The sequence below is a fragment of the Balaenoptera physalus genome (genome assembly GCF_965194825.1).
Source record: "Balaenoptera physalus genome assembly, chromosome: 10".
Lineage (NCBI taxonomy): Eukaryota > Metazoa > Chordata > Mammalia > Artiodactyla > Balaenopteridae > Balaenoptera > Balaenoptera physalus.
The window spans coordinates 14,913,492-14,933,858 of NC_138889.1; the positions used below are offsets into that span (position 1 = coordinate 14,913,492).

The 20,367-nt window shown below is 53.7% G+C and overlaps 2 protein-coding genes and 1 pseudogene across 29 annotated transcripts in view; 1 reads left to right on the top strand and 2 right to left on the bottom strand.

The window, feature by feature from the left end:
- Nucleotides 1-5,231: 5,231 nt before the first annotated feature.
- LOC309637105 (trehalase-like) lies at nt 5,232-8,218 on the bottom strand (annotated as a pseudogene). The gene is made up of 2 exons: nt 7,918-8,218; nt 5,232-7,806 (listed from the first exon to the last, which is right to left on the bottom strand). The product of its transcript is annotated as a trehalase-like (transcript).
- On the top strand, nt 8,218-11,062 carry LOC309637104 (trehalase-like). The gene is given in 7 exon segments (XM_082411216.1): nt 8,218-9,321; nt 9,588-9,614; nt 9,617-9,647; nt 9,650-9,676; nt 10,033-10,145; nt 10,405-10,458; nt 10,704-11,062. Coding segments are annotated over 7 exon segments (516 nt in total). The 5' UTR covers nt 8,218-9,210; the 3' UTR covers nt 10,857-11,062.
- An 86-nt stretch (nt 11,063-11,148) lies between these two features.
- PHLDB1 (pleckstrin homology like domain family B member 1) overlaps nt 11,149-20,367 on the bottom strand; it is a 45,547-nt gene continuing 36,328 nt past the window's right edge. For all 27 annotated transcript variants that reach the window (XM_082411000.1, XM_082410999.1, XM_082410998.1 and 24 more), the window contains 4 exons: nt 18,928-19,044; nt 18,549-18,651; nt 13,562-13,647; nt 11,149-12,593 (listed from right to left, as the gene is read on the bottom strand). In XM_082411000.1, coding sequence (XP_082267126.1) covers nt 12,453-12,593; nt 13,562-13,647; nt 18,549-18,651; nt 18,928-19,044 — 447 coding nt within the window. In that variant the 3' untranslated portion in view covers nt 11,149-12,452. The remainder of the gene's footprint in view (nt 12,594-13,561; nt 13,648-18,548; nt 18,652-18,927; nt 19,045-20,367) is intronic.

A 20,367-nucleotide genomic window follows, 5' to 3' on the forward strand; every position in this document is an offset into this window, starting at 1 on the left:
AGTGAAAGTGAAATAAAGACCATTTCAGATGAAGACTGAAAAGAGTTCACCATAACATCACTGGTGTTAGAGCTGCCAACACATCTATTTTAAGAGAAAGGAAATTGAACTCAGAAGGTGTGAGATGTGTGTGTGTGTGTGTGTGTATGTATCTGAATCACTTTGGTGTACACTTGAAACTAACACAACATTATAAATTAACTATACTTCAATTTTTAAAAAAAGCAATGAAGAGCAAACACACTGTAAACCTGTGGGTAAATGGATATAAGCACCAACTGAGGAAAACTGCAACAGTGATGGTGATGAATTGGAGGTGTAGAAGCTAAGGCAGACCCGCGATGCTGGATGGAGTTATGGAAGGTGGAGGAGGTAATCAGAGTTAAAGTATTCCAAAGGCCCTGCCTCCATCAGGGGATAATCACATTTCTGATTAATTTTAGAGTTGGTGTACATGTGAAAAGAAGGGGAGAGAAGCCCTAAAGAATAGGAATGAAATCTATAATTTACAAGAAAACAAAGGAATGAAGGAAGGAATGAATACAAGTAGAAAAAATAATAAAAGAGGCTCGGACTTCCCTGGCGGTCCAGTGGTTAAGACTTCGTGCTTCCACTGCAGGGGGCACGGGTTCAATCCCTGGTCGGGGAACTGAGATCCCACATGTCACGCAGCATGGCCAAATAAATAAATAAAATAAAAGAGGCTCACTAAATTTGATAAATATAGGAAACAAGGGAAATATAGGAAACAAAATAAAAAGTAAAAAGAAAAAACCATGAGGAAATTAAGGAGCACAGAATAAGATGGTAAAAATAAGTTCAAATAATGATAACACTTAAACTTGTAAATTAAAAGATACAGATTCTCAGATTAGATCTATGTATTAACATGGTGGAATCTCAAAAACATACCAGCACCAAAAAAAAAAAAAAAAAAAAGCATCAAATTGCCAAATGATACAGCACAAATACCCTCCATATACAGTACATAAGATTTTAAAAGATTCAGAGCAGTACAGGGGTTCCTGAAACAATTAAACATAGAATTACCATATAATCCAGCTGCACCATATGATCCAGCAATTCCACTTTTGTGTACATCCCCAAAAGAACTGAAAGCACATACTTGAACGGATACTTACACACCCACGTTCACTGCAGCATCATTCACAATAGCCAAAAGGTGGAAAGAACCCAAATGTCCATCAACGGATGAATGAATAAGGAAAACATGGCGTACATATGCAATGAAATATTATTCAGCCTTTAAAAGGAAAGAAATTCTGAAAACAACATTGAGGAAATATGTTGTTAAATCAATTCCTCTACAACATAGAGGAACCTTGAAGATACTATGCTAAGTGAGATAAATCAGACACAAAAGGACAAATATTCTATGACTCTATTTACACAAAGAACCATAAATTCAGAGAGACAGAAAGTAAAATGGTGGTTTCCAGGAGTTGTGGGGTAGGATGGACTAGGGAAGTTATTGACTAATGAGCACAGAGTTTCAGTTTTGGAAGATCAAAAGTTTCCAGAGCTTGGCAGTGGTGATGGTTACACAACAGTGTGAATGTACTCAGTGCCCCTGAACAGTACAATAAAAAATGGTGAAAACGTTAAATGGGAAATTTTATGTTATGTGTGTTTTACCACAATAAAAAATAACATGCAAAGCAATACTACACGTAGTTTGTAAATGTATACAGCAAAAGTATGAAGGCGCGCATAAGAGTGGGAAACTGCAAATTCAGGAGAGCAGCTACGCCCCTGAGGGTCAGGAATACAAGCGGGGACCTGTTATGTTTCAGTTCTAAAAACAAAATCTGAAGAAAATAGGACAAAGTCAAGTCGTTAGGCATATGCATGTTTCTTACCATTACACTCTAAGCTTTTCAATACGCTTTGAGTTTCCCGTAATCTGAAGGACAAGGTACCAGGAACGCCTGCTAAGGAGGAGTCGCGACGCGGTCCCATCTGCCCCATGCAGCCCCATCACCTCTTTGGAGACTCAACCCTAAGAATAGCCTCCTCCCTCCTCGTGTCCAGAGCAGCCTCTACTGATTTTCCAAGTGTGGAGCAGAGCCTGGAACTTTTTTTTTAATTGAAGTATAGTTGATTTACAATGCTGTGCCAATCTCTGCTGTATTGCAAAATGACTCATACACATATATACATTCTTTTTTAAATATTCTTTTCCATTATGGTTTATCCCAGGAGATCGGATATAGTTCCCTGTGCTATACAGTAGGACCTTGTTGTTTACCCATGCTAAATGTAATAGTTTGCATCTACCAACCCCAAATTCCCAGTTCATCCCTCTCTCTCCCTCCCTCCCTCCCTCCCCCTTGGTAACCACAAGTCTGATCTCTATGTCTGTGAGTCTGTTTCTGTTTTGTAGATAGTTTCCTTTGTTCCATATTTTAGATTCCACATATAAGTGATATCATCTGGTATTTGTCTTTCTCTTTCTGACTTACTTCACTTAGTATGATAATCTCTAGTTGCATCCATGTTGCTACAAATGGCATTATTTTGTTCTTTTTTATGGCTGAGTAGTATTCCATTATATATGTACCACATCTTCTTTATCCATTCATCTGTCGATGAACATTTAGCTTGTTTTCTTGTTTTGGCTATTGTGAATAGTGCTGCTATGAATATAGGAGTGCATGTATCTTTTTGAATTATAGTTTTCTCTGGGTATATGCCCAGGAGTGGGATTGCTGGATCATATGGTAATTCTATTTTTAGTTTTCTGAGGAACCTCCATACTGTTCTCCATAGTGGCTGTATCAATTTACATTCCCACCAACACGTGCAGGAGGGTTCGCCTTTCTCCACACCCTCTCCAGCATTTGTTATCTGTAGACTTTTTGATGATGGCCATTCTGACCGGTGTGAGGTGGTACCTCACTGTAGTTTTGATTTGCATTTCTCTAATAGTTAGTGATGTTGAGCATCTTTTCATGTGCCTACTGGCCATCTGTATGTCTTCTTTGGTAGAGCCTGGAACCTTCGACGTCAGAAGATCCTTCCAGGCCCATTCTCTCCAGGCTGACCAAACCATGTCCTTCTTGCAGAAAACCCCAGGAGTGGAGGAGCAGAGAGATGGCCTGAGGAATGGAGCTATTAACAAGCCATGCACCTGGGCTGTGGGTGTTGCAGGCAGCCTTCTGTGGGGAATCTGGAAGCTTTCCAGTCCCGGGTCTCCACTGCCCCGTGCTGAGCTGCAGGCCGCTGTGGTTGGCTGGCTCTGAGCAGCCTCTCTTGCCCCGCTTCACTCCACCCAGACTGTGGCGAGGCCCCCAGGACGGTCCTCTTCTGTTGCCTGGAGGCTGGTCTTTGCTTGTCGGACCACCAGTTATCCTTGGAATAACGTTCAGCTGGGCGTCTGCTACCCTCCCTCCAGCTGCAGATTTGTGTCATACAAGACACAAATCTCAGAGCAGGAGGGTCTGGAAGGACAGCCTCGTGGTGAGTGGCTGACAAGGAGGTCCTTCCGGGGGCGCCTGACGGTACCTTAACCGAGCCCTCGGGGACGCTGTCATCCAAGTGGCGTGAGGCCTGCGAGGAGGCGCGGAGGGAACCGTCCTGCTCCAGCCCCTCAGCTGCTGGAATGGACTCAACTAGGGTGTCTCTACCCACCAACAAAGCAGCCGCTGCCCTTAGCTGACTCTCTGTGTACCTGAAACACGCCACGTCTAATTCTTACAACAAGCCTCCAGGAGAGATAATAGCCCCAACTTCACAAGTGAGGGCACTGAGGCTCAAAGAGATCACCTGACCTGCCTGTACTCGTGGAGACCGTGTATGACCAAGACTGCCCCCAGAGGCGGGCACGGCCCCGCGGTCCTGGGAGCTGAGCGGGGCTGTGGGTCACAGGCTCGGTGCTTGGGCCCGAGCCCCGAGTCCCCGCAGGTATGAGCAGTACTGACTGAGGAAGGTGCGTGGGCCGTGACAGACAGTGGCAGGCGTCTCAGTGCAGCATGTTAGAGGAGAGCTTGCTCCTTGCCTGCCCTTTCATTTGTTTTTTTAACTTCTCACCACAATAGAAACTGCTGATCTGCAGGTGTGCAGCTATTCTAAGAGAATGAACGGCTCATGTTAGATTCCACGGACGGCACGGGGCCCGCCCGCCCCTGCCCTGCCCCCCGCAGGCGGCATCATGCTGTGGCTCTTCAGGCTGCTGCTGTGGCCGTCTGGCCTCCCCTCCTGTCCAAATGAGCCAAACCAAGCAGGCTGATGGACTCCGAAAATTTCAAATGATTTTATAATGAACTAGGGTGCAACACAGGAACGTCCATAAAATATGCATGACAGTTGAACAGATCACTGTAGGGCAAACACCTTGTAATGGATCATGAAATAGAACATCACCAGCACCCCAGGAGCTTCAAATGTCACTTTCCATGTACAGTCACACACCATCCTGGCTTCACTGCCCATGAGGATGCCAGGAGCTGTTGGCACAAGTGCTGATGAGGACTCTGGGGCTCTGGAGTTGGTTTCCGAAGCTGTGAGGAAGGTGGGCCAGGCACCTGACCCAGATAGATGGATCGATCTGCCTCTCACACCCAGAGCCGGACTGAGGTTAGGCCAGGTGGGCAGGATCACTGCAACATTGCTGCGACATTAGGACACTGTGCTGGGAATGAAGGAAAATGTACTGACCAGAAGGCCTCAGAAGAAGGACCTGCCAGAGACTCCATTCAGCCAAAAGGGACAGAAATCTGAACACCAGTGGTTTAAACAACTAAGGGGTTTGTTTTTCTCATATAAGGGGAGCCCAGGGCTGTGTGACTCACGGTACCATCGAGGGGCCAGTCTCTCTATCTTTCTGCTCTGCCATCTTAAGCCTGTGGTTTTCAGCCTTGGGTTCATTGCTTTGTGGTTGCAAGGTGGCTTCTGCAGATCCAAGCACTTCATCTGTGCTCAAGGCAAGAACGAGGGGGAAGGGCAAAGGGCCAAGAGCAAAGCCGGCTGAGTCTTTCCCCTCCTAAGGAGTTTTCCCAGGAGCCTCTTCCAGTGGCTTTCACTTATAGGTGTCAGAACTGGGTCCCCAGCTCACCCTGACTGCAGGGAAGCCTGGGAAATCAACCTTTTTAAAAAGCTGGTCACATTGCTACCCTGAGAATAGACATCGAGAAGGAAACCAGTAGTTTTTCCTCAAAGAAATACTTTGGGTCAAGGCAAGGAGACCCCTCCTCCTCCCACTCACCCCCATCCCCACCAGCTACCTTCTAAGGATGGGGGGTCCAGCAGGTCTTTTACTGAGTGAGGGTGTAAGTGCGGCCCAGAGCTGACTTACTGAAGACTAAGAGAAGGCTGGGCTGCCTCTCGGGGTCCCCCTCTCAGTCCTTCCCCCACGCAGCTGATTTCACAGCTTCACCACGAAACCAAAGCTGAATAAATATTTTAAAGTATTATTGAATATTTTTCCCACCAGTGACACATCTGCTTGTAAATGTGCTAAGAAAGACTAGGCAGACAAGCTAAGTGGTGAGACTTGGGTGAGAACATCTAAGAAAGTCGGGGCACAGACACCCGGAGGCAGGGGGAGCTGTGTCCTTGTGGGCTGAGGCCCAATCCAGATCCAGAAAAAGAACGAACAGAGCATTATATTTATCGACCATCCATAGTTAGTCTGTAGATTTTTTTCAAGCATAACAATATTATTTTTCCTTTTTGATTTGTAAGAGATCTTTACATATTAAGGATCTCAATATGTACAGAGTATCTCACTGCAAAGGGCACCACGTGACTAGGAGTCAGCACCCAGGCTGAGGGCTCATTCAAGGGTGGGGCACTGGACACTGTGGGGAGAAGGGGGCCTTGCAGTGGGGTCAGGTCTCCTCCTCCCCACTCCCCCCTCATACACAGGCATCACTCCTAGATGTACATTCAGAATTTGGGACATTGAGGCACTTAAAAATTGGGATACTTCACGTAAAAATATGGATCTCTGCCTACGTTGAAAAGTTGGAAGATCTAGCAAACGAGGAACCCACATTCCCTTACATCAGCCAGCTTCTGCAGTGGAGACCCCAGTTACACAAGAATGTGCTTCCCGGTCACCCCAGATCCCACCAAGCATCTTCCCCCTTGCATGGATAGTTTTCTTATTCTCAACTACGTCCCACAATTGCATCCTGGAATTTGAGTTTGCAACCCCTAACGGCCAGCAAAGCCTTCAATTGATATACAGATTACCTGGAATGGCAGGGGGAACTGCCCAGGAGCCCACGGCCTCTAATGGCTTCAATCAGGGGCTCCTGGGACCCAGTTCCGATTGAAATCCTCTCTCATGGAGATTTACAAACATTGCTAACGCCATTAATTACAGGGCCTGGGTGGGAGAAAGGGTGTGTGACCTGAGTTGAGGTCACCTGGGAGCCTGTGAATTTTGCTGATCCTGGGCTGTGGCCCTGGAACTCCTGGCAGGGCAGGGAGATGCCCAGTCTTCTGGGTGTGGTGGGAACCCATGTTCTCACGGGGAGAGGAAGCCACCACGGTGGGTGAGGTGAGAACAAGAGGTTGGGCATCCTGGGCGGGCAGAGGTGGCTATAGGCAGCTGCTGCAGGCTGGTGCCTGGCCCAGATGCATCCTCTACGCCCTTTCTGCAAAAATTGCTGTCATGTGCAGAAATGTGCAGTCTGAGAGTGGGCGCTCAGAAGTCCCCCCACCATGTGTGTGCAGGCAGCCCTCGAGTCTCAGCCCCAGCCCCAGCCATGTACATCTTTCAGGCAACTGAGGATTTTTAAAAAGAGGTGTTTTTGATCTACAGGTGGCTGTGGTTTGAGCAGGGTGGTGGGAGGGGACTTGAGGCGCTCTTGTCTTGCTCCAGGCCTGGCCAGGGAGCTGGGCCTGCCTGGGAGGAAGGGACAGTGCTGTGGTGCGCAGGCTGGTGGCCAAGCTGCAAAGGAGCAAGTGCCACAGGGTCTGCCCTCCTGCTGCTGGCCCCTCCTCTCCTGCTGCCGGGACAGAGCTCTCCCACATCTCCCCTCATAGCAGCCCGCATCCCCAACCTCAGTGGTGTTCTGCATGTTCCCTTTGCCCTCTGGGGTGTCTCCTGCCCCAGGGATGGCCCAGAACAGGGCCTGGACCAGTAGGAGAGGCAGGTGCACGATACGTATCCCGGCCGATACGACACAGCCCCCGGAGCACAGATCGGCACCCCTTTCCTGGGAACACAGGGCCCCATGCCCTCAGGATCACCATCTGAGAGATGGGGCTACATCACTGGCGCTCCTGGCAAGAGGACAAGAGGGGGCCTGGCACTGAGAGGCTCTAGGCCCGCCGTGACCGAGCAGGAGGCCTAGCCACGCTGGCTCAGCTGCCCTGGGGCCCACAGCGCTGGACCGCCCAGGGCTATCAGATCACTAACTGAGAGGTGGGACTAAGTCACCCACCCTCCTGCCCAGGGGAGTCCTGACACTCAAACCAGAGCAAACACACAAGAGATGAGAGGCTGGCCGGGCACGCCCTCACCTGGGTCCCCTGTAAGGGATACAATATCAATTCAGGACATAGCTCTTTCCCCTGGAGCTCACAGAGATGCTCCTGTTCTTAGTCCAAAAGTCCAACTCCAAGGCCAGGGTCTCGGTGTTGTCCCCGGGGTGGAACCAAGCACCACTCCCCCCAGGCACCCTGCCCGAGCCCCGTCCTGGGAGGTCTCAGGAATGGGGAGGCAGGGCAGCACGGGGAGGGGTGCCCACCGTAGGAAGGCGGTTCTGCAGCATGCCCTTCACCAGCTGGGGCATCTCAGAGAGGAACAGACCCTCCATCAGCCAGTAGGAGTCCCTGGGGGGAGGACAGCTCAGGCATCACACCACCCCACTCAGGATGCCCCGCGGGCCCCGGGCTACCCCCGCGCACCCCCCGCTCCCTGCCCCGAAGCCCCCGGCCGCTCACCAGTAGTAGAACTCAACAAAGCGCTCACCGGGCACAATGAAGGGGTGTCTTAGTAGGTCAGAGAGAACTGCTCAGGGTGGCTGAGGACCTCTGGCTTCACCTGGAGTCTGGGGAGAGGGCACAGGGGGCCTGGGACCCACGTGGAGTGGGGGCTGGAGGAGGCTGGGAAGCTGGAGGCCTTGGCAGCCACGGGCTTTGGAGCCAGGCAGCCCGGGCTTGGGTTCTGGCTCTGGGGCTGCTCAGCCGTGTGGCCTTGGTCAAGGCCCGGGCCGTGGGGAGTCCGGTCTGCTGGTCCCCACATGCTGGCCTCTGGCAGCCCAGCAAGAGCACGACGGTGTGCAGGAGCCTGGACCGCTCAGCCCAGTGCCTAGCTGGGGGGGACCATTTCCTCTGGCTCCCAGTGCCCCCCGAATCTTGGCTGCCACTGTGAAGCCAGGCCCAGAGGATCAGGGCCCCCCAATTCTGGCCCAGGTGTGGATGAAACCCCAGCACCTTTCCCCAGTGAGGCGGATGTGGACGGACATGGCCAAGGGAGAGCACAGTAGGACCAGAGTGGGGCTTGCTGTGTCCACATCAGGTGTTTTCTCTGTTCATCCCCTCCCAGTTCTACACACGTGAGGTGGTTTTAGTGGGAGAGAGGTCAGCCTGTCAGGGATTCGGAGCGGAGGAGCGGAAGGGGCTCGGCTTTGCTCCCACTGGGTGAGGGGCTGGTGAGGAAGTGGCCCAAGCTGGCACACGACCCTGGATCACTGCCCTGTGCCAGTGGGTGCCAGGGCCCTGGGGCCAGGCTGGAGGACAGGTGCTGTGCAGCTGGGGGCAAACTGCTGCCCTCTCTGAGCTTCAGACAAAGGAGAGAAAGTGCGTGATAGAGTGTGCTGAGCACAGGGCTGGGCCACGATCAGCAGTAGCAATTATCATTCCTGAGCACAGGCCTCACCGCAGGAACTCAGGGATGAGGGAGTCCCACAGGGGAGTGAACAGTCACCACGTGGTGTAAAGGGCAGGACGGGGCAGCCTGGGGGTGGAGGACAGGCTCGGTTTGCCTGGGGGAGGCTGGGGAGGGCTCCAGGGAGAAGGTGGGGAGTTAGAAGTAGATGTTCCCGTCCTCCCCCTCAGAAGTTCTTTCTAGAGAGTCCTATAGGGCCCGAGTAGGGGCTCTGGTTACTCCTTCTAAACCCAGTGCCACCTGGGAGAATGACTTCCAAGCTGTAATATACTAAAATTTGCAGAAACCAAGCTAGGCCGCGCTGAAGGCTGGCCTGTGAGACGAGGAGAAAGGTGGCTGGTTCAAGTATGGCCTTCAGCGTAAAAGATCTGGAAGTTTACCCCACTTACCACACTCCTCTCTGGGCCAGCGGCTTCTCCAACCCGGGCAACATGGACAAGGCTCTGAAATACCTGGAGGCGAGGGGGCAGCAGGGCGGGCTGCTACACTGGGGGCAGGGTCACCTGCTTGCTCCCTGACTCTGACCTGTGACCTCTGGCAAGCGGCAGCCACACCCCGCTCCGCCCGGGGCCTTAGCCTGCGGGTCCCACTTCTGCCACCAGGGGGCAGCTGTGAGCCACGAAGAGAAGGCCCCGCAGGGGACACCTGGCTTCAGGAGGGCCCAGCCTCTTGGCTGCCTGTCCAGCCCCCACCTACACTCATGGTAACGTCTGGAACCTTCTAGGACAGCTGGATCCTCACCTACCAGAAGACACAGGCCAGCAGTGGGACTTCCCCAACGTCTGGGCCCCCTGCAGGACCTGCTCATCAGAGGTGAGGAGGCGGGAGTGGGGCCTCTCCCAGGGCCTCAGCCCATGGGAGTAGAGGGTCCGCCGGCCTGGCTCTGGGGAGGCGTGAACAAATGAGGCAGAGGCCCCTCTCTGGCCCCTCTGCTCTCTCAGCCTCTCACTCAGCAAACACTTACACCTACCTCCACCTGTCAGGGGAATCGGCCCTCCTCTCTCCACACCCAGGCCTGGATGATCGGGAGCAGGTTGGCCCCCGGCTCCAGGAGGGAGGGCTAAGCGCCCGGGCCTCTTTCCCTCCTTGAGGAGAATAAGGCTCAGGCCTCTGCTCCCCCTGGGATGGGGGCTCTGGAGATTCAGGGTCCTGCCTGGGGTGGGGTCCAGGTCTGGCCAAGTCTCCTTCAGCCAGAGCCCAGGAAGTAGCTTTCCAGCTGGCCCAGAATTGGATCCGAACCAACTGTGACATCTACTCCAAAAAGTCAGCCAAGTATGAGAAGGTGAGCTGCCCCAGAGCCCAGTCCCTCGGGGTCCTCCTCCCCACGGGGAGATGGAGGAATCGTCAGGCTGTGCAAAGCCCAGGTCCACACAACCGGGGACAGTGGCGGCACCTGGTGGCCATTCTTGGGCACTGCAGGGGTCAGAACTGCTGGCCAGACAGCTTCTCCCTAAGGGGCTCCCATTTCTGGCTTCCCTAGAGGCCTGGCGTTGGGGGGCTGGGGTAGGGCCTGACCTTAGAGCCCGTCCTCTTGTCCCCAGTATGATGTCAGCAACGGTGGACACCCAGGTGGTGGAGGGGAGTATGAAGTTCAGGTGAGTGGGCCACACCCTCCAGGGAACTTCGGGGCTCTGCTGTCCCTGCAACTGACCATGACCTCCTCTCTCTGGGCCTCAGTTTCTTCCATGGAGGTGGGCCCCAGGGAGGAGGCTGACTGGTGCTCCCTGGTACCCCTGGGGCTATGCAAGGCCAGAGCCTCTAGGTGGGGATCCCATACCCCATAAAAGGACTTGGGGGCCTTCCCCAGAGATCTTGCCCCACTGACCTCACCTCTCTCCAGGAGGGGTTTGGCTGGACCAATGGTGTGGTCCTGATGCTCCTGGACCGCTATGGTGACCGGCTGAGCTCGGGGACCCACACAGCTTTCCTGGAGCCCCACTGCCTTGCAGCTGCCCTTCTCCTTACCCTCCTGCTCAGACTCCTGCCTCAGTGACGGGCCTTCACTCTCTCATCTGGCTCCAGCTCCTGCCAATTAAACCTCCACATGAGTCCCTGCCTTCTCCTGCCTCTTGATCCTTTATCCCTGGAGAGCCCACCCCCCCACCCCCAGGCCGGTCCTTGGTCATAGTGGAGTGGGGGCAGGGTAGGGACCTGGAAGTCACGGTTGGGCCCTGGGTCCCTCCTGGAACATCTAATAAGGTGGAAATGCTGCATTGTGGGGAGACCTAGCTCTCCTACCCCACGTATCCCAACCCCATGTCCCCCACCACCAGGCCTCCCAAAGACATAGTCCAAATGCTTTATTGTTCTGCTGAGATGCTTACAAATACTGAAAAACATCCAGCCTGGACCCAGCAACCATGGCCCAGGGCTGGGAAAGGGGACAGGGAGGTGGGCTTAGTGTTAAGGCGGAAAGGGCTGAGCACAGACAGCTGGAGGCCTGGTCTTCTGCTCTCCATTTCATCCCCTTTCTGAGGCTGCAGGGAGGGCAACCAGACCTCAGGGCCCCCCCTCTGCTGCTTCCTCTCCTGCTCAGGACTTCCATCAGGGAGAATCTGAACAGCCCTCTGTCTGTCAGAAACTCAGCCCTATAACAGAGCCCCAAGGACAGCCCGTCTAGCTTCTTCTCCCATCCAGTGGCTCCTCCTCTGGTCTCTAGTTCCCAGCTTCACCCCTTCTGGCTCTAGGCAAGGCACGAGTGGAAGGGGGAGGGCTGGACAGGGGAGCCAGCAGGCTGTGTATCAGGGCCTGGAGACGCAGGCAGGGGGCAGGTAGAAGGTGTTCAGTCCCTTCCCCCCAGCAGGAGATGCCCAAGGGCCTGGGCTGGAGAGATGATGGCACACACCCTCAGATGGGTCCACTGCTGAAGCAGTGGGCTGAGCCATGGAGCCACGGCAATTAGTATGCAACCATGGCGATGAAGCCGTCACTGTGGTGACCATGGTGATGGGTCTGCAAAAAGGTGATAGGGCTGGGACCTCAAGGATGACACTTTCAGTCTCTGGCCCTTCAGCAAAGTAATAAAAAATATAAACGCAGGACAACAATGGGGTAGAGCGGGGTTTGAGAAGTACACCGCCTGAGCTGTTACCCCACTCTGAATGTGGCTCTGCTCAGCCCCCAAGGCCCCTGCAAAGGGAGCTGAGGCAAGAGGGGATCTTTGGCAGTTTCTGGTACCATAATTTGTCCTTTACAAAAGAGAACACAGGTTGGGGAGCGCAGGTGCCAGGTCAGAGCAGAGGGGCCCCTCTGTGACAGCTGCTCAGCCTGGCTGGGCCTGGGGCAGGACCCTGAAGGGTTATTGCAAGTTCTGGGTTCCCAGGAGGCAGCAAAGCCCCCTCCCCAACTTTTATCTCCTGGCCGGTTCTTTAGGGGGCCAGAGCTCAGAAACTCACAGGACGAGCTCCTTACAGAACATTACAAAGTCACTTCTTGTACAAAACCCCAGTCATGCTCCGCCCTCCAGGGCCTCTGGGAGCACTTGTGTGAGGCCTGAGGCCCAGGGCGTGACTGTCTCCGGGGCGAGTGGAGCAGCAGGCAGTTGGGCATGGGTCCTGGGCCGGCCTGAGGGTCCACGAGGCCCATTTGGTCAGTTCATGAACTGGGTGTAGCCCTCCGCCCCGGTGACGATGACATCCATCCAGATGCGCATGGCCTCTGCGGACGGGGCCACCATGTAGTACAGCCGGTCGTGGGTCTTCACACAGAAGGTGAGGGCCGGGTTCGGGCTCTGCCGAGGGAGAGAGGAAGGTCTAAGCCAGGGCCCACCCACGAAGGCCAGGAGCACCTTGCATCTCTGCCTCGCCGTCTGCCCTTCCTCTCTCTGACTCCAGGACGCCCTGGAGCTCGAGGCTGAGCCCCAAATAGGCCCAGAGCCCAATCCCCACCACCAGGTGGGCCCCAAGCTGAGACGGTCCCCTCCTCTCAGCTGGGCAGTCCTTGGACCCTGGCAGGGACAGACGCTGCCAGGCGGGGGCACTGCTCCTTGGTACCCGCAGGCACGAAAGGGAAAGACTCAGTCTCAAAGGTCTGTTCCAGTGAGGACCAGAGTCTCTTCTCAGCAAAAGAGGAACAGATGGAAAAAGCTACAAGTGGGATGCTGGGCCCCAGGACCCCAGAAGGGCAGAGATCAGGGATGGAGTGGGCATCTGAGGCTTGGCAGGAGGGAGGCTGACCTGCATGAAGGCAGATGGTCCCAGCCTCAAACGTCTCCTGTTTACCAATCCTCTTGACCAGATCTAGTCTCTGAGGGCCCCCTACTCCCCTTGTAGCCATCCCTTCTGCACTGCCCACCCCCACGGAGGGAGACATCCTACCGTCATCTCAGGATTGGGAGGCAAGCAAGCGTACTCACGCCCACGGGGGCTTCCTGCTCTCTGCAACCCACCTGGCTCCCCCCATCAGGCCTGGGGGAAGGAGGGGGGTACTTAGGGGAGAGTCAAGGGTCAGGGGCGAGAAGGGTACAGGAGGCATTAATGTGCAGTAGTTCTGGTTACAGGTATATGGGGAGGGGTACCTCAGTCACCATAGTGAAGCTGAAAAACCTCTTCTGGGAAGGGGAGAGGGAGAGAGGAAGAGAAAGTTTACGAAGAGAACAAGAGATGAGTCCGAGCCTCTGAAGAGGGCAGGCTGGAGGCCTTTGCTCACAGAGCCCTGCTGGGCCCACTCCTTCCCCAGGGCTGTCCCTCTGCCCCTCACCTTGGCTGCACTGCGCAGGTGGTCATAGTACACTTCCTCGATGGCCTGGAAATAGATGACCCCTTTCAGCTTCGTCTCATGCTTGTCTGCAAAGGAATAAGGGCCAGGCTCGTGGACATGGAGCGTCCTCATGTGGGAAATGGAGTGATTCCCAGGACTCCAAAACACAGCCCAGCAGGGAGCCCGGAAGACATGGTCAGTGTTCAGCCTCACTCAGAATGATAGAGAATGCAAATTAGAACTCCACCGAGATACCACTTCTAACCTATCAGAACGGCAAAAATACACCCAAAATACACAGCACACTTTTGGTAAGTCTGTGGAGAAACAGGCGGTGTAATAAATCTGACAGGTGGGAGTATAAATTGGTAAACCCTTAGGAGTGGTTTGGCTGCATCTACCAAAGTTAGAAAGGTGTTTGCCCCTCGAGCCAATTTTTACACTTAACGAAAATTTATCTTACACATGTACACAATAACAAATTTACAAGCTTCACCATAGCAGTACCTATATTCATGAAAGATTAGAAACAAGCCAAGTATCCATCAAGTGGAGATGGCTAAGTAAATTAGAGTGTGCCACATGATGGAATACATCCAGCTGTTTAATAGAATGACAGAGAAATATCTGATATAGATACAGATTCAGAAATAAATCTGAGGACTTCCCTGGTGGCGCAGTGGTCCGGGAAGATCCCACATGCCACGAAGCAACTAAGCCCGTGCGCCACAACTACTGAGCCTGCACTCTAGGGTCCGTGTGCCGCAACTACTGAGCCCACGTGCTGCAACTACTGAGCCCACGTGCTGCAACTACTGAGCCCACGTGCTGCAACTACTGAAACCCACGCAGCTGGAGCCCGTGCTTTGCAACGAGAGAAGCCACCACAATGAGAAGCCCGTGCACCACAACGAAGAGTAGTCCCTGCTCACCACAAGAGAAAGCCCACTCACAGCAACAAATACCCAACACAGCCAAAAAATAAATAAAAGTTAAAAAAAAAAAAAAAAAAAAAGTAAGAAAAAAAAAGAATCCGTCTGCCAATGCAGGGGACACAGGTTCGAGCCCTGGTCTCTGGTCCAGGAAGATCCCACATGCCGCAGAGCAACTAAGCCCGTGTGCCACAACTACTGAGCCTGAGCTCTAGAGCCTGCGAGCCACAACTACTGAAGCCCACGCACCTAGAGCCCGTGCTCCACAACAAGAGAAGCCACCACAATGAGAAGCCCGTGCACTGCAACGAAGAGTAGCCCCGGCTCGATGCAACTAGAGAAAGCCCGTGCGCAGCAAAGAAGACCCAACGCAGCCAAAAATAAATTAATTAATTTAAAAAAAAGAAATCTATAAAATATGCCCAGATATCAATATCTAGATATAGATATATCTGAGATAGAAAGATCTCTAAGATACATTAGCATGAAAACAAGGAATGTATTGGGTGCTACCTTTTGTGTAAGAAAAGGGGTAAGAATACATGTTTGTATTTGTTTATATTCCCCTAAAGATACTCTAGAAGGATACACAAGAGATTTAAAGGTGGTTACCTGTAGTGAGAGGGGGCGTGATGCTCAATTTAAACCTTTTTATGTGTTTTGAGTTTTGAACTATATGAATGCATTTATCTATTTAACTCCAACAGTAAAAAATAGAAGGAAGCATATAGCATCTGGAGGCAGGGGTGGCAGGAAGGAGGTGGGCAAACTCGCAGAGCAGATGACCGCTCGGGTGGCAGGGACAGGGCGCTGGCAGGGGAAAGCACAGGGCCCGGGCCATCCCGTCTCGGGGCAGACACCAAGCAGGCACCTCAACTGACGTCCTGGGCACTGAGCCCAAGTCACAAAGGAAAGGCCACAAGATCACTAAACTCAGACTGCGATGGCTGGCACCTTCCCCCACCCCCAGTGTCATTTCAGGCCGAGGCATAGATCCCAGATCACTGCTACAGCCTCCTAATGTGCCCCTGCCCTGCCCCCTGCCCCTCAACTCCCTGGCCCTGATGCCGAGGGGGAGCTTCCGGAAGCAAATCAAATCCTGCTGCCTCGGCTCACAAGTGTCTCTGCCGGTTCCTTCACTGGAAGCTGCTGCCTCCTTGGCTTGGCAAAGGTCCCTGACAGGCCGGTGCCAACGCGCCCCTCTGGCCTTGCCTCACATCCCTCCCCTGCACCAACCACAAGTTCTCTCTGGCCAGGCTGAGCTTCTCACAGTCCCCTAACAGTACGCTCTGCCGACACTGGAATGGTCTCCAGCCCATTCCCTTGGCAAACTCCTATGTCATCTTCAAGACCCATTGCCATTGTCACCACTGGCGTGCACGGTTGTGCTCTCCTGTGCCCCTACAGCACGGATGTTCCTCTGTACAGATCTCATGGTGTTGAATCTGAACCCTCCTTTATCTGTTCGTAGGTCTAGCTCTCCAACACTGACTGCTATGTCCTAGCACACGGCAGGTGCTCAATCAATGTTGAATAAATGAGTCCGAGGCACTGGGATCCAAAGAAGTCAGAGACCCTTCTCTTAGGAACCCACAATTTGGGGGAAAGGAAAGCAGACACACAGCCGCTTATCAGCTGTGTGACTTGGGCATGGTTAGGACTCCAAGAGAACGCCCACGGGTCACTGGCAGTCACGAGTGTTAAGTGAGAGAACACACTCCGACTGTTCAGCACAGTGTCTGGCACAATACACGTGGCATCTGTCATGACATCATTATGCCCCGGGGCTGACACCACATGGCAGAGGGACCCTGTATAACACAGGAGTTAACAGCAGAGGGCAGGAACCGCTCCCAGTGAGGTGGGACCAGGAAGGGCTTCACAGAGGTGGTTTCTGATCTGGACCCTGTAGAATGGAGGGGTTTCATGAAGTAGGTGGGAGGAGGGTCCAGACAAGCGCAGGGAGAATGTCAGGTTCAAGGAACAAGCAAGGCACACCCAGGGCCCTGATCCAGCCACAGGCCCACCTCCACCCGGCACTTCCTCCTCGGAACAGGGACCCAGCCCCATCCTGGTCCCTGGGCCTGGCCTTCCCTCCAGCCTCTGTTCTCTCCCATCTCTTCCTTTACTGGAAATAGTGACACATTCCTGCCTCTGCTTCCTTACCTCCCACCTACCCTTGATGGATCGCGTGCAATCTGGCTCCCACCCCGGTACGTGGTGGAAACCATTCTCTCGTCAAGATCCAGTCCCTGAATCAAATGGCCTTTGGGTCCACATTACTCTTGGCCTTTCTGCAGCATCCATCATCGCTGGTGACACCCCCTGCTTGCACATGTCGGCTCCCTTGGCTGGCTTCCTTCTCCATTTCCGCCCTGCCCTCCCCCTCCCCCGTCTGATTGGGTCTCCTTTTGTTTCATAGACATTAAGGAAGGTCACACGCGCCAAGCACCAGCCCAGCACCTGGCATGTGGCTTCCTGCCTCCTGCCCCTTTCGCTTTGCTGGTGCCTCCTTCTCCTCCTTCCTCACAAAGGTGGACCTGCCCCAGAGTGCAGCTCTGTTTCTCCCTCTTCTCTGCTCTAAAGTCTAATTGCCCAAGATCAGTCTTGGCTCTGCCTCTTAGCAGCTGAGAGACCTTGGGCAAGTTACTTAACCTCTCTGTGCCTGATTTTCCTCATCTGTAAAATGAGTGTAAAAACAGTGCTTCCCTCACAAGATCACTGTGAAGATTAAATGAGATGAGGCACGTAGAGTGCTTAGCACGGCATCTGGCTCATACAAGTGTTCAGTAAGTATGATCTGCTATCATTAGTATTATCGTTATTATTATTATTCCAACAGCTTCAACTTTCACTCCGCCTCTAACCCTGACCTTTCTCGTAACCCTAGATGCCCCAGGGGCACTTCAACCTCAACGTGCCTAAAATGCAGTTGTCCTCCCGGGCCTGTTCCTCTCAATCCTGACAAAGTTCCTCCCCAGCCTAGGTGGAAACATGGGGACGCGCGTGTCTCTGCCTCCCCGTACCCAGGGCCCAGGTGGTCAGGGAGGGCTTCTTGGAAGGGATGGCACTTGGTTGGGGACCAGGTCAGGGGGGAAGCAGGGTGCTCCAGGCCTGCGCGACTCCAGCACCAAACCCTCCGGCCCTCTCCTTCCAGGCTCCCAGCAGGACCGCTCCTCCCGGCTTTGTGGTTGGGTGGGGCCGGGTGACTGGCAGAACAGACCCACTAGTGACTTGGGGACAGACCCCAGCTGGGGCATTGAACGCCAGTGCCAACCCAATCAGGCTTTTCTTTACCCTCTGCCACCGCAGCCAGCAACGTTCTAGAAAGGCATGCTCTGAAGCCAAGAGAACGCTGACACAGAGCAGAGCCCCCGCCAACCCACGACGTACATGGACACGTACCAAGAGTAAGAAGGAAAACGCGGGTTCTGAGCCACTGGGATCTTAGGACAGGTTGCTTCCGCAGCGCAGCCTAGCCTGTCCTGACTAGGATATGATACAGCACCCCACGCTCCACGTGGGAACTGTCCAGAGGGAATTCCAGGGATGGGAAACTAAGCTGGAGGCTGGGTGCAGAGGGCTGAGGGAGTAGGATGGGCCAGGGGACTGTCCTCAGGGCTGCCCTGAGCGCCCCGGGCACTGCTCAGCTGCTTGTGCTGGTGCCTTTGCAGGAACTTGCCCGAAGGGGAATCCACAGGCCTCCATGCACCCCCAGCATCTGGGGTCCCCTACAGCACTCCCATCATTCTTTGTTCACTATCTGCCTCCCTGACAAAAGGCTCCAAGGGAGAGAGAGCTGTGGCCACGTTGCTTATCACCAGAGCCTAGAATAGTGCCCGGAACTTATTAGATGCTCAGTAATACTGCTGAAAAAATGAATGAGTGAACAAATCAATGGAGGTGAACCAGGTATACTCTGTACATTTTCAGGGAGGGGAGGACAAGACCCAGCCCAAGCCCCTGGGCCCCACTTGGAAGCTTCCAGAAGACCTGCTGTCCTGGGTGACAGAGCCCAGGGGTCCTGGCTCTGGGGCAGTCTTGGGGGAACTCACCCACATAATAGGAAAGGGTGCGCTTGAGTCGATCGAAGACAAACCAGCGCTTCTTCCATGATTTAATCTTGCCACCCATCTTGACCAAGTAGCCACGGCAGACCTGGTGGGATGCAAGGGTGAAGAAAGACCCAAATGTGCGGCCCCTAAACCTTTATTCCCTGAGCAGCAATGTCAGTGCCATCGCCTGTGCCTGTATTCATGGGGGGGGGCCTGTCCCCAACATCTCTTCAGGACAGCACACCTGGTCCTGGGACAGAGACCTCTGGTGTTAGGGCAGGAACTGAGGCCACTATTCCGAGGACCCAGGAGGTGCCTCTGAACACGGGGTCCCCACCACGACACCCACCCCGTGCCCCGGGGCCCTGCGTGCCTGTACCTTGCTGCTGAGCACCACATGCAGGCAGGTATCCACGCCGTGGCCCGAGGACTCAATGTGGGTCTTCAGGTCAAAGTCCTCCTTCCGGATCGGCAGGTAGCGGGTCAGGGGTCGTGCCTGGGAGCAGAGGGTAGGATCGGTAGGGGCCCCTCTCTTCCCCTGTCATTCCCTTGCCCGGGCCCCTTGGCTTCAGTCCTGAACCCCCGAAAGCCTGCCATCACTCCCTCCCCAGCCTCCTGGCTGTCACTCTGGTTTCATGGGGCTTTGGCCAAAGCAGGGACCTGGCACGCCTGTGCTGACTCCACCCAGGCCTGGGCAAACTGCTGAACGGCTCTACGCCTCAGTTTCCCAGACACGGCTGTCCTTGTCCTGTCCCTGCCCCTCCTCTCCCTCCTGGGCTGAACGGAACAAGGCAAAGGACCAGATGTGAACATGCTCTTGGAAGAAAAGCCCAATAAGAAGCCTGGTCTCTGACTTCCTGTGGGGCCTTGTTTGGGACACAGTCCCTCTCTGGGCCTCCGTCTCCTTGTATGTAAACAAGGGCTTTGAACTAGAGAATCTCTAAGGTCTGTTCCACCTCAAAATTTCTGATACTTAACTAGAATTCTCAGTCAACTGGAATTTTTTTCTCCTCTTTATTTCGAGGAAGAACGTAAGAATGACATGAAAAGGAAACATCACAAGTTATTTAAAGAAGAAACAGGGACTTCCCCGGTGGCGCAGTGGTTAGGAATCTGCCTGCCAATGCGGGGGACACGGGTTCGAGCCCTGGCCCGGGAGGATCCCACGTGCTGCGGAGCAGCTAAGCCCCTGCGCCACAACTGCTGAGCAACCCCCGGTCTCCACAACTAGAGAAAGCCCGCACACAGCAATGAAGACCCAATGCAGCCAAAAATAAATAAATAAAAATAAATTTATTAAAAAAAAAAAAAAAGAAGAAGAAGAAGCAAAACGCTCAACTTCCCGGAGGTGCCCCCAAGATGAGCTGCCTCCATCCACCTCCCCAAAGCTGGTGGCCCCTGCAGCCATTCCTGAGCCCCAGCGCAGGGGGCTAGAGAAGAGAGTCCCAAAGAGACCACTGACAGAGACAGGAAAGGGGAACTAGGCATTTAGCAAAAGATTCTAAGCACAGAGATAAAACTCTGAGAGTTTTATCAGAGTTTCTAATTATTTCTAAATTCCCAAGCCAATCTACCCCTTAGAATTCATGCTGCAGCATCATTAGGAACTCATGGAGCTATGCTCACCAGTCACTGCTGGGTAGGACCCCCATGCTGGGGAGGCCTATGGAAACCCCCAGAGGAAGGGACAACCTGTCTGAATCTCACAGGTTCTCCCAGGGGTCCAGGGTCTGGGACCAGAGGCACCAGTCGATTTCCCTGCCCAACCTAATTTCTCCCTCTCCCTTCAACTGCTTTGCTCAAGTCTCCTGTATAAGGA